This window comes from Scatophagus argus, chromosome 21 (genome assembly GCF_020382885.2).
Source record: "Scatophagus argus isolate fScaArg1 chromosome 21, fScaArg1.pri, whole genome shotgun sequence".
NCBI classification, from domain to species: domain Eukaryota; kingdom Metazoa; phylum Chordata; class Actinopteri; family Scatophagidae; genus Scatophagus; species Scatophagus argus.
This window is the reverse complement of record NC_058513.1, coordinates 10690045-10704349: the sequence shown is the minus strand read 5'-3', so window position 1 is coordinate 10704349 and position 14305 is coordinate 10690045. Positions and strand designations below refer to the sequence as shown.

Below are 14305 nucleotides of genomic sequence, written 5' to 3'. Positions count from 1 at the left end.
TTATATACTCACACAAGCCTGCCCTATAACACTCTGAAGGAGACTCTGGGATTGTGTTATTTATATTCCTCTGCAAGTCTAAATGGCAGAGCCATCAAACCAGGAACCACTAATTAGCCAAGAAGGTCTTGAACAGTTTGATCTAACTCTGGAAACAAAAATACATTGAAGATATTTTCTTTGGTGGCTCAGATAAAAGGTGTCTAAAAGCTCTGGCAGCCTTATTTTTGTTTAGCCATGTAGTTCAAAGTGGAAGAGAAGAGAAAAGAAGAGAAGAGACAACTTTTTTGTCTCAAATATTCAAATCAGCAGTTCTTTTCAAACAAGTGTCCAGCATTCAATACTATCATTTTGGTCTAAAACAAGGATTCATTTGCAACACAACCCTTTCACATGCAATATCAATGCCTGAAAAAGCCAAATAACTTGTTCTAATATCAACATGAAATTATAAAACTAAAATAATCTGAAGATTTTAATTAAAGCAATACAAGAAAATTTGTCTAATCCCAGCAAAAGAAAATGGCAAAATCATCACAAGCGAGGCCCCAAAATACAAGATGCATTAGTAACGAAACGCAACAAAAAAAGCTATTCCTGGTAATTCACGCTAAAAGATTAGTTTGGTAAAAGTGCCCATTTGCTATCCTGCCGAGACTTTGATGAGAATATCTCTACACTCTTGTATCGATTGTTTAACAGGAAGCTATAGCCAGCAGTGTGGCTGAGCATAAAGACTGGAAACAGCAAGGAAACAGTCCAGCTCTGTCATAAGATAACAAAGTCTGTTTAACAGCACCACTAAAGCTAACCAATTGACATATTATATGTTCTGTGTCTCGTCTGTACAGAAACGTTTGGGTATATGGGGTATTGTGTTTGAGAATACTTCTTGGTCAGGTGCAGTGACTTCCTGCCAGGCAACCAGTGGAGACTACAAGTATAGATTAAACAAACTGACTGTTTTTTTTAGCCACTGTTTCCAGTCATCATGTTAAGCTAGGCTAACTGGCTACTGGCTACAGGGAGATAAATAAATGATATTTATCTTCTTATCCAACTCTTGACAACAAAGCGAATAATGTATTTCCCAAAATAACTTAATGACTTAAGTCTTAAAGCATGCTTTTTTATTAATGCCAAAATTCTGTAACACAAGCATGCACATGAAGTAAAATTCATGTCTTTTTGTTTACAGTGATCTAACGTTAAACTGAATGACCTTTGTCTTATGTTCTGCAACAGGAATCAGACAGACATCTATGAGGCATCTGGCACCAACCTAATGAATATTAATGAGTGCGGGTTACATGCAATGCCAATCAGCAGCTGCTGAAGATCACCTAACACTATTTGTTCAACATAAACGAGGAAACGAGGATTATCTTTAAAATAAGTTACAGAGCTCGATTTAAATACACTTTACAGCCTGGAATGAAATAAAACAGCTGAATACTTTACCATTGGGGCTCTCTTCATCTATGGCAACGATGGTGGCAGGAGGACCCGAGCGAGACAGTTTACATTCTGGAAGGGTGAAGAACAAAAAATGGAAAATTTAAAGATAACAATCATACCCTCTTGCATTTCACTATTCTATATGAATTCTAGTAAAGCTTAAACTCATTATGAAGCACATGGATGATTTCATGTGATGAATATTAGTATTTAGAAGGTATTTAGTCTTTAGTAAAGAACCGAGTTATGAGGGGTCAGCATAAGGAAGTGGACGGAAAAAAAAGAGTAATAAAAATAAAAATAAAAAAGTAAAGACCATGGCTAAGAAATGCTGTAAAGGTAACAGCACTAAATGCACAGATGGTAGTAAAGGGTAAATTCAGACCTAATTTAGAGTTTAATAGCATCATAGTTCTCTCTACAGTGAGAGGAAAAGAGCAGAGGAATCATATAATTGGAATGAAATGTAGTAGAAAAAGAGGTGAGGTAAGAGTAGCAGGAGGTGACAGTGAGGAGAGACTACTGCCCAATGTTTTTAGTTGTAATGACAGATCTAGTCCCCTATAACCATCTCTTTAGGGTTAGCAGGGGCTAATAAACTAGCAAACACAGTTAACAGCGGAAGAAGATAATTCTTACCCTCATATTGCCAATCTGGAGTTTGAGACAGCCACGTCAGGAAGGAAAGAAGAGGAACAGGAAGGTAGCCGAGAGAGGAACGGAGGACAAGAAGAAGGAAAAAGCACAAGAAAAAAATCATTAAAGATTGGAATTAACCTTTATAGGAAAGCAAGACAACAAAAGCAGCCAATAGAAAGAAGAAAGCAGGGAGGAAAACGTGAAATTTTGTACCTTAAGTGGGTTGGAAATTTTCAAAAAGATGACCTGGTAGAGTAAATAAGAAATGTGTTGTGAGGTGTGTATGTGCATACGTCTTTGCATGTACAGTATACAAAAGCTGATGTGCTTATCTACATAAGCTTCTCCTACTGCTTTCACAACCACCACCTGCACTTACTGTATTACTATAAAAAGAAATCATTTTAACCCAAGCTGGAGGCTTAAAATGCTCCCATTCGCAGGGAAAAACAGCACTGACATTACAGGATTCTCCTTTATCCTTCTGTCCTTGCCAGAATACGGGAATACAACAACACCCACATTCACCACACAGAGCAACATTATTGTGCAGCCCTCGAGGACAGTTGGGGAAAAATCCCACAGGGAGGCTGGAAGATGGAGATCTGCTCACCTAGAAAATAAACTTCATGGAACAATGATCACAGTTTCTCTTTTCACCTCCTCTCTATATATATTTCCCTCCATGATTAAGCATTACAACTGTGTGTTGGTACTCGGTGACGAATTAGCGTATCTTAGTGCTGAAAATGATTGGTTTTGTGATTTGTCATGCTGAAAAGTTGAAAAAGAAAATGTTATCTTAGCTCATATGTCTGCTGATTTAAAACTGACCCTCAAATCAAACCAAATGCTAGATCATGTTCTTTACACTATAGATTGTAGATTATGTGAAGTGATCTAGTGGCTAAAACATTAACTACTTTCATACTTGTCATATTAGCTTCCGGTTAGCTTGTCCAACCAACAATCCACTAGTTTTTAAGGCTTGATGAGTGGGACTTTCCTGCTATTCCTCCAGCTGCACATCTCTGCACAGGTACCCTGAACAACAAGTAGAAGGTATTAATCAAGTGAATTATGATTAGTTTTCCAAGCACAGACATGGCCTGATTTCTCGTGCATTTCATCCACCTTCCCAGGTCTCAGAGGTGGTGAGCGAGTATTTTACCCTTTCACCCTTCTGCAGCTTTTCTGAAGGCATCTCTCAGGTTAACAATTTAGAAAGATGCATGAGCCATGGAACAATAGTCACTAGTTACATCACACTCTACCAGCTGGCCTGTGAGCGAGAGTGTGTGTGTGTGTGTGTGTGTGCATGTGTGTGCGTGTGTACAGCATATGACAGATGTGTATCCCCTGCATGACTGCCTTTTTATCCTTCAGTGTAAGCTGATGCCCCTCATCTATTACTAACCAGCCATTTGTTCTCTATAGGGCATCTCCGTCTCTTTCTCTTCCTTCAGTCTCTTCTCATCTGCCTCTTTCTCAACCTGTCAGTCTGCTTTCCCCCCGAAATAATAAAAATTAAATGGGATGAAACGGTAAACAGCCCTGGTTGTAATCAAAAGTGACAGACGAACACGATGCAATATGAAAATGAAACCAGCTAAATCCTTTTTTCAGAAATCTGAATACCTGGAACAGATAGGTAGCTAATTTAAAGCCCAATTTCTCTCTGTTTATGATAAATTTGAAGAAACTGTTGGAAGGAAAGTTGATCAAAAATAAATGCAACCACGTGTTTTGCACAGAGCCATGAAGATGAGATGAATTAAGTGGCCACATATTGCTAGCAGGTCCTAAATTTAATCACGTGGTAGAATAATTTCCTTCCTCTGTGCATGACAGGATCAACAGTATTGCTGTGCAAAACCACACATGCAGGAAATTCAGGATGAAGAGTCAGGTGCACAGAGATGCAAATTCTCTGCTCTTCTTTAACACAGGTCACAGACATATTTCCTCACAAGTGTACACTTGTTTGTATGAGATATCAAAGGACCCCCACTGCACAGTTAGTGTTCTCTTGTATGCAGGTACTTGTGCCTGTTACTTGTGCAGTTTCCCCCTCATCTATATGCACTTGTCTTCCTGTAAGCACTCACTTATTCTCATATAAGCACACACTTGTGTTATCCTCCTTCAAAGTTTCCGGGGGGGAAAAAAAAAAGAACAAAAATCGCTGAAATGACTTTGTGCATGAGCAAGTGAATAAATCCATCTAATGCCAGGTTTCTGTCAAGGTGATGAAAAGTCGGGTGGAGAGCTGTATGAGAGGAATGAGGGTGGAGTGTTCAAGATGTGGACCACATAAAAAAAAGAAAAAAAAACAGAAACTTTGAAATAGGCCTTCCCATTCAGACAATATCAAAGGCAGTCAATGAACAAACCTTGCTCTGTTTCAGATTTATCATCTAGCCATCGCCTCTTTTATACCTGAGTGAGTGAATCAATATCTTCTTTATTTACCATTCAAATGCGGTCCATCTAAATTTGGCAGGCAGAATAAGCAGGTACAGGTTGCCAAGGGTGGCAGAAAAAAAAAGTCAACCTCAAGAACAAAGCCAACTAAGGAATAAGAGAGGAGTGAGTGTGTCGCCAACTGAAAACCACACAGGTCACCCATGAGTCCAAACAGGCTCAAAAACAACTATAGTTGTTCAGTATACAGAAACACAGCTTACCAACCGTCTCCATGATACGCATTCTCACATGCACAGTGCTTAGGAACTGTTTCTCCAAGACAACATCACACCACTTTACACACTCCAGCCTGTCTGCAGGTGCACACTCAGACATGCTAGAGTTACCATAAAATATACATGCTGAGACTGTGACTTAATGGAGCACCTGAACAACACTGACTGTGTGTGTGTGCGTGTGTGTGTTGAGCTATGATCCACTGAATTCGTAGAATGAGTCACTCCACACAGAAAAGTTGCCACATTGCCAACAACAACTTTAATGTTGTGTCATTGTTATTTTTTTTGTTCTCGGATTAAACAAATGGAATAAACGGTTTTATTTGGTGAGATTTAGAGCCAGGCTTCAGACACAGTTAGACTTGCTGTTTGCTCCATTTCCAGTCTTAATGCTAAGCAGATGCTGGGGTGTAAATTGAAAAATGTCTGACTACTGTTTTAAGGCCAGTGACTGCTGTCCTCCCTGTACTTTTCTACCATAGCACTTCAGAGGATTTATATGTATCTGGGTACAGTTATGTTTCATTGAAGCAGTAATGAACCATAATGGGGAAATACACATAAATACACATACATAAAACGACCGGAGAAGCCAAGGAAGACCAGAAGCACATATTAGGAAAGAAAATCTGAATACTAATCACAGCTGCAGTAAATAAAATCCTATGAGAAATTAGCAGTGTGTCTGCAGAGGTTAACTCCATGGCACCAAATGAGTCGACAGACTAGCAGAAAGTACTGGCAAGCTGAGGATGTTTTCTTCCCAAATGACAGTGAAGAATACCACAGGCATCGAAGCCATCACACTGGCCTGTTTCCACTGAAATAATTGACTCGTTTCATCTGATGATGTTTGAGACCGGGCCTGTGAATGATGCACTGTGGGCCCATTTCACAGGGCTGAAAAAGTAGCAGGCAGTCCTCCAAAGATTAGAAATGTTCTTGTTTTTTATCCACTAGGGAATGGATTTAATGATGTTGGTAATGCAGTCAAGGAAAAGAAAGAACTTAAAGGAATAGTTCAACATTTTGGGAAGCTATTTAATGATATTTGCTGACTTGATAAGAGTTAGATAAGAAGATTGATGCCACTTTGTGTCTTTACAGAAAATGTGAACATCTACAGTCAGCCGCCACTTAGCTTAGCCACTTAACTTAGGAAAACCACTGGAAACACAGAAAAACGGCTAGCTTTGCCCTGCTCAAATGTAACAAATCCTCGAAAAACCTCTAAAGCTCTTTCATTAACATATTTATTTCACATTAGACTAATAATAGCAATATGCATTCTGACAGTGAATATATCTTGAGGCGATATCCAACAACGTAAAAAAAAATAGCGCAAAATTAGAGACAAAAACCAAGACGTGATGTCTGCAATGTAGCGCAGTGGCTGCTAACTTTAAAATTTCAGTCTCAACATTTTCTGTCTAATCTGAGTTCAAAGTAGCTTCTGAAGCTTTTTAATCATACTTTCACTGGGCCATGTTTGTGCTCATTTGAACTGAAGCTGTACTTGACTGCATTCTGCTTGTTACCATCTGTTAAATACTCGCTTGGTTAGCTCGCCTGGAGTCTAGACTGTGAAAGGGAAAACCCAATGATGGCGAACTCCAAAATATGCTGGAGTAATATGTTAACATACAGGAAAGGCAAACAAAAGTCATCTCAAGAGACGTCCGTGTTGATCAAGTTTCCTTGAACGATTTAAGAGGAGAGAGAAGTTGCTGGTTGATGGCCACAGTATTTGGATGTGGCAGCCTCAAAAACGGCAGAGTAAACATTTTATGATGAAACTGTCCACAGCGATCAGAAAGGCTCAAGTAAAATGGGTGATGTAAACAGAAAGGAGTTTGCCATTCAATATGCATTTGCATGTAGTGAGATCTGTTGAGATGTCATTTCAAAAAATGTCTTTTAGAAGGCACATTTGCAGAAAAATGCAATTTGGGTTTCTCTTACATAAGCCCAGCACACAATAAATTAATAAAGATTAATGGTATCACACTGACCTAATATTGTGAACAATATGTGTACAAGTATATGTGTGAAGCCCACAGTATGTGTGGACCTGTAGCCATTAATAGTGTTCTACAGGGTTTGCAAGTTAATTACAATATGGGCCTTTTTGATATTAATTAATTAATATGCAAAGAGTCCCTTTGAGATAATTTACTTATTAAAAGCACATTATTAAAACTGTGCAAATGAAAATGTTAAAACAATAAGCCACGTTGGTAATTCCTTTCCTTCATTCTAACCGATGCGCTGGTGTCCGTTCCACAACACGGCTCATAATACATTTCGGTCTGTATATCAGAAAGTTCTACTACAGGACTGAATGGTTGGCTGACAGGCATGACTTCTAAAAATACAGTACACTACGAAATCTTTCAAACAACAGGACTGAGAGATATGGTCGTAAAAGGTTGAAATACAGAGCAGACAGACAGGAGAAAGGGTGTTTTTTCTTCTAAAAGTTCTCTCGTGTCATGTCCTTTTTAAGCTTCCATCAGCAGGTACACCAATCTAAGCCTCTCCCTGGGGTCCGATTCCTCTCTGTCTTCCCTCCTCTATCCAACCAGCCAGCCGTTCATCCATCACCCATTCATCTATCCATCCATCCATGGAGGACAGAGGACAAAATTGAAGAGGAGACGATTGAGGGGGACATGTTAGAAGAAAGAAGGGGAGAAATTGGCAGAGGAGAGATTGAAAGGAGAGAGGAGAAGGAGAAGAGAGGAGTAAAAGGAGAGGATTGTAGAGGAGAGACAGTGTGACCTTGTGTTAGACTGATGTATCTCTGGAGAAAACGGATTTTAGACCCACTTGCACACACACACACACACACACACACACAGAGATCCAGTGTGTCACCACTTTGTCACTGTGCTGGCTTATCCATTATCCTGATTCTCTCTCTCTCTCTCTGTTTCAGTATGTCAAGTCTGTTTCCAGCCAGGAAAGGGTTGAACACGACTGACAGTGGTGGTGTTGGTAATCAGACTTTAGTTGTTCTGAGGATACATGGTGGAAATACATAAACACCCTTCCAGTAACCCCAGATACTCTTATGGTAGCCATGTAGCAGCTGTCAGACCAATGCTGTTATCTTCTAAGTATCGTCTGGATTTTGAAAAGACAAAAAAAAAAAAAAATTGAAAGGAATACTCTGACATTTGAAGTAATGCCTTTCTTTGCTCTCTTTCTGATAAAAGATGAGAAAATCAATGTCAATTTTATGTCTGTGCTTTAAAAGGTACCCTGTGGAGTTTTTGACCACTAGTAGCTTTCAAGAGGATCTCTCTGTCCTCTTCCTGTAAAAAGTAAAACTATTTTTGGATCATTTAAGTCTTTAAGTATGGATGCTTACATAAGTTTGTATGATTAAATATGATTTTTGAGTGAGTAGTGCTTTGGCTTTACTTCTGGGTAGCTCCCATGTTGTCCATCTTTATTTACAGTCAATGTTTGTATTTCTCATTTCTGCCCATGGTTTCCTGCATTGTGACTATTTTGTGACAATTTTTGGTGAAACTAACATGCCAAGAAATCTAAAAATGTTCCAACACAGGCATGAAGACCGCTCACTAGCAAGCATAAACAATGCTTGTTATATAATGTCATAAAAATCCGTTTTTACAAGTGTTTTATTAGGAGGGAAATTTTGTTGGACATACACAGGGTGTAAACATAACTGATTAAAAGAAACCTTTAAGTAAATAATAGTCATATTTAGACTGGTACAGAGACTGGAAACAAAATGGTGAGATCACAGTGAGGTTGCCAGGTTTGTACGACCTGTACACAGAGCAAAACCAATACCTGTGCTCATCAGCTCAATGGCAACCTGTGTTAGCTGGAGATACGGACAACATTGGTGGCTTGATTGATAAAACTGAACACAGATATGGTTTAAACATGCACCTACACAAGAACTCAAGCATATTTTGTCATTGCTCCCAGTCTACATGTCAAGCAAGGCTAAACATGTCCTGCTCTGTATTTAATGAAAAGAAACATAGAATCAAAGAAAATAAACCTGTTTGATGAAATGCTGAGTTACTCCTTGGAGAACATTTTTGAAAAAGTGTTTTCCTTATGTTTTTTTTAATCCTCCTTCCACTTTTCTCCATTTTATCTGACACCTCATCTCCATTCTTCTTATTCAGTGGTACCGTGAGTGCATACTTGACCAGTACACAACAGACTGAGGTTCTTCAGAATAAAGGTAAATATGTGTGTGTGTGTCAGGGACAAAGGCTATTGACTTAATGCAATAAATAAACTGTGATGTTTTGAAGGGCGTACACAGAGATGGAAAGAACAAAGAGGGGAATTGAGAGTGAAAAAGAGTAAAGGAAGGCACCATAAAGGAAAAAAAAAACAGGAATAAATGTGAGAGGGAAAAAGTTCCAGAAGCAAAGAGAGGAGTGCAGAAATACCAATCTAGAGAAATACCAGTCTGTTTCAAAGACGGGTGTTTAACAGGGAGATGGCAGGGGCTGATGAGAAATGGTAGGCAGAAAAAAAAAAGGACAAAGACAGTGAAAGAAAAGGAGGGAGGAAATGAGGACAGATGGGAGAGACGTGTACTTCAGATGAAACACCTAACAACAAAGGAAAGCAGTGATAAATATTAAAATCACCTTGAAAACTCCAGCTCCACCCACATCCAGGCTGACACCCTTACACATGCTGACACACACAAAATATACCATAAATCTGCAGTACCAGCCCACCACACAGTGGGACCATTGACATTATCAGTACAGCATATTTGTCATCAGCACACATACTGTCCTCTTCCATCATACAGACTCAGAAGGGGTGGACATTACATAATGAAGCCCTGTGCAATCTAATAAGAGTCTAATACAAGAACGAAATGAATACCTCCCTGGCAGTCAGATAACTTGATAGACTTCACAAAGGTATGATTTCCTGCATGTTAGTGCAGGGGACTGGAATCAATTCTACATCGTTTGTTCTATCTTTATACAGAGGTTGAAAATTATGTGGAAGTCGGGGAAGTTGAATAGGCTGTCACTTTGGCTGCAAAACTTTCCAAAAGAACAACCACCAATACCAATCCTATGATCATGAAATTAATTTAAAGTAGTATCATAAACAATGCTTTTGTTAGACACATAAACCTTTCGCATGCTTTTCTAACACAGTCACAGTGGGGTGAAATTCATAAAATGTGTGGTAAAGATAAGATAGGTTGTCTGCTAACTAAAAGTATGTTTTATTACATCAATTAAAGGTACTTTAACAAGTTTTTCTTCGGTTGCACTGTAGTGGAGCAAAATTTTATTGAGTGGATTTTTTTGTCTACATCTTCTCTACTAGCATGCAACGATACAGGTGATGTGATGCACATTCCTATGCTTACAGCATGCGAGCAGTATTACTGCAGAATTAGCAACATGCCAGCAAAGGACAGATCAGAATAGAAATGTCCAGCCAGTAAACATGGATGTAAACGCTGCAGAGATGAAAGTATCAGCCCATGAAAACATCAGTCTGTGTGGAACAATGAGGAGATTGTAACTTTCTTCGAATTAATACATGAAGAAAAAGCACATATGCCATATTCCCATCATGTTCTCTGTATCTGACCTGTGCTTCTTTAGTCACCCATTCGTCTGCAAGGCACCTGATGGGAGAATTGGTGTCACCTCCTGCTTATCTCAGCTGTTAATATTAGCATACAGTAGCTGATAAATATGCAATTTTACATTTGGATGGAAACCTGGTCTCTATAGTGACAGACCTTTCCCGCTTGTGGTAGATGGGTTGAGCGTGCCCCACAATTTACCTGCTTATTTATACCCTGACTCTTAATGCAGGGTGCCCTACACAGATGTGAGCGTGAGTTCATTCAGAGTGACAGGCTGTAGTGAGAGGCTAGTGAGTAGAAATTGGTTTGGGAAAGAATCACAGCCATGCTACCAAGTGACATTTACACTGAGCTAGTACATCCTGCAGAGAGCTGGCTAGCCTCAAGTGATGAAAAGAAATGCTGTGAGGAATGAAAGAGATAGGGTTGGCTATCTGGTAATATTAGTAGATATATTATTGCGCGTGCACCCCCCCCCCCCCCCCCCTTTTTTTTGACTGCCGTTCTTATCATTTAACACACTGCAGCTGTGCCACATAATCACAGGCATGCTATCACAAACGCACAAAGAGGCGCACAGTTTCATTGTCATGCAGGAACAGACAATCACACAGGTGCTAAGAAATACATTCACAAGCATTTAGAAAATTAAGAGAGCTGCACGAACACCGGAATACACACACATCACACTAAATATGACAACTCAAGCATAACTCTTTCTTGCCTTCTGTTGTGTGTTGTTCATATTCATAGATAAGTCACATTCAATTAAAACAACCAGTGAAGCACCGCCTACACATCGCAGGCTTCAACTGAATTCATAATCAGAGTAAAGTCAAGTACAGGAATCCACAAGAGCAGTGGCTTTGCATCCCTGTCTGCTTTTTTAAGCGCTAATACCACTGCGTAAGTTTGAATCCAACAACAATAGCTACAAAATGTGTGTGCTGCAAGTCCAACCAGATTCAGAAAGGAGCACTGAAACACTATGATCTTAATCAGTCAGAAGTGTGTGCGTGCATTGTGGGGGGCAAACTGAACAAACTTTCAGCCCAAAAAAGCCCCCACTGACACACTGAGTGGACTATCACCCTGGGATTGGGGCTCATTAAAAATAAACTGGTACTCTTGTCACTCGGGAAACCAAACTTGAGTAAATACATTTTCTTACTCTGGGACCCAGGCTAATTAAAACATACTAATACTCTTGTCTTGCGGGGCTCCAAGCAGCTAAAAATCAACAGCTCATCTTGGGACTCAAGCTCATTAAAAACACACCAGCACTCATGTCATGAGGGGACCAAAACTGAGCAACATATTGTCTATCATCCTGAAAATCCAGGCTCATTAAAATCTACTATTCTAGTTATGTGCCAATCGACCAGAATAACTCCTGCGGTCCCGTTTCAAGTCCCTGCCAACCATTTAGGAAACACACTTTTTACAGGTGTAATTGATTGCAGGTGGATGCATGTGATGAGGAGAAATGAAGAGAAGCAGATGTGTCCAGGGAGAGCTGAGCTGAAGGGCGTTTAGATTGTATGCTCTACTAAAAACCCACCCGCACACACTTAATGCTTACATATGCTCCTCGTCTAACTCTGCACACAAGCACACACACTCTCAGACATTCACCTTTGGCTGCCATCCCTGTCAGCTAAATGCCAACCAGATAAATCTCAAGGACTAAGAGTTAAATGGAATATTAATATTCTGACAAACCGAGCAGGAAGTCAAGACTGTATTATGCTGAGCTCTCCCATCAGTGATGACTTAATTTCTGTCTTACATTGCTTCAGCTTGCTCTCAATTCAGAGATTTTTTTTCCACATTAAAATATCATTGGCAGATTGTCTTCCATTAACTACAATTACGGCAGATTCCTCAGAGAAAAGAGGCCTTGTAACACACTGGTACTTGAGCGGATCTATCAACATCTACACCGCTCCTCATCCCGTGGCTTTTTTAGGCTAACTTGTAAAAGTTATATACAAAACACTACTTTATTTCATTAGTCGTTCTGTAAACTGGTGTGCGAAACTTACAAACATAACTTTACCCCCGTCCAAAAGTTAATTCAGGACAACATGACAAAGAATCTGGAAGCAGACTGCATGCTAACATGCTCACAACGATAACGCTAACATGCTAATGTTTAATGTTTACCAACCTTAGTTTAGAGTGTTAGCAGGCTAACATGTACTAATTAGCAACAAGTAAATGCATGGAATAAATAATATCTGAGTATCAGCGTGAGAGAAAGTGAATTTTTGATCAGAAGATGGTGAAAGTTGAAAAGTTCAAAGTTTACAAAAGTTATCAGATTGAATCATGACAGAGACATTAATGGTTGTTTTTCCACCGCAGCGAATGGCTCGACTTACTTCTTGTACTTTACTTCTCACTTATCTTCCTCTTACTTTCGTCTGCGCCGTTTTCCACTTTCCCACTTTCGGAAACATCATGTCGCTGAAGCGTAACCCACACACCGTACACTTCACGTTGAACGTCAACGTCTCCGCTCGGCCCGCGTTCAACCTAGCTCTCTGCGGCGCTCTCTCTCTCTCTCTCTCTCTCGCTCAACCACACACTCACTACGCACGCGCAAAGTCACTTGTCTGCAAATCACGAAAAGCGAACAACGGGACTTGAGTGGAGTTCAGCGGAAAAATGATTTATGATTTCATGATTCCAAATTCAGTGACGATCCATCCAATAACTGATAGTGATCCATGATATTGGATCTCAGTCCAATGTCCCATATACCAGGTAGATATCCAATATGTCACTTTTTTCCTTTTTTGGCAGAGAATTGATGTTCTCTGTAAATAGATGGAAAAAAAGCATACGTGCATATGTGTGCATATGTCTGTATCAGCATCTGCAGTCTGGCAAAATATTGTTCGATTGGATATCAAAAGAAAAACAAAATCTAGGACTGTGCATTCTTACTTAATACCCCATGACAAGTTGCATTGTGGTTGTCTAAACAAAGCCTTATTCATTGTCAGTCATCAACAGATATCACACATAAATAATGAATCTGGAATCCCTTGTGACATAGCTGACTGAGATGTAAGTCTGAAGCCAATAAAGTTCTGTGCACATTTCTGATATTATATCCCCACTGAGCAGACTTGATCCAACTCTGAATTATAAAACTGAGAGAAAAAGATGAAGGGAAAAACAAGCCAAAGACAGAGAGAGTGTCTGAAACGAGATGGAGGACGGGGCACAACTATGGAGACTGCATTTACCTTCGGTGTCTTGGCCGAGACAGGTTGATAGCAGCAGCAGATAAAGGACTCCTGTTCCCATTATGCTTGGCCATTTGACCCGGCCCCACGACAGTGGCCCCATTAAGTGCATTCTAACCATCTTCACCACCATACTTCATCAAGCATCCAGCTGCAGAGAGGAGGAGACAGGGACAAGTAAACACAGGTTAGTCGCAATCACTCATCACATTTTCAGCGTGTAACATTAAAAGCAGTCATTTTCAGGTGCTTCCTTTTCTGACTTTCAATGAATAGCGATGTCGAAGTACACATTAACGTACCCCAAGAAATGACAGAAGTCGTAGGGAGTTTGATGTTGCAGAACTGTATGCATTTTCCCAAACCATCCCTACAGAAATAAGCTTTGAGCTCAGATGGCATTTAATATTCATTTCGTGGCTGCATTTCACGGCTGAATGTCGCCAGTGTGAAATGTTTGATCAATCATCTTTGTGCTTGTGCATTTAAGTAAATGATCATTTCACAGGGACTGCCACTACAATGAACACATAGAAACCTGTGGATGATGATAGAGAAGGAAATATTTTGTGCAATGTAAAAATGCCAGCAGTGGCAAAAACATCTCAGATCTTGCAGTA

General features: G+C 39.8%; 1 protein-coding gene across 8 annotated transcripts in view; it reads right to left on the bottom strand.

Annotated features, from left to right (window-relative positions):
• The window catches only part of LOC124052847 (protocadherin-15-like), a 159333-nt gene that overhangs the window by 115676 nt on the left and 29352 nt on the right, over window positions 1–14305 (bottom strand). For 6 of the 8 annotated variants that reach the window (XR_006842064.1, XR_006842065.1, XM_046377567.1 and 3 more), the window contains 3 exons: window positions 13686–13836; window positions 2098–2112; window positions 1462–1527 (listed from right to left, as the gene is read on the bottom strand). Coding sequence is in view for 6 of the 8 variants with exons in the window: in XM_046377567.1 (XP_046233523.1) it covers window positions 1462–1527; window positions 2098–2112; window positions 13686–13818 (214 nt within the window). In the remaining 2 variants the exon portion in view is untranslated. Of the gene's footprint in view, window positions 1–1461; window positions 1528–2097; window positions 2113–3028; window positions 3146–13685; window positions 13837–14305 lie in introns of those variants that run through there. The other 2 variants (XM_046377569.1, XM_046377568.1) reach the window with 2 other exon arrangements.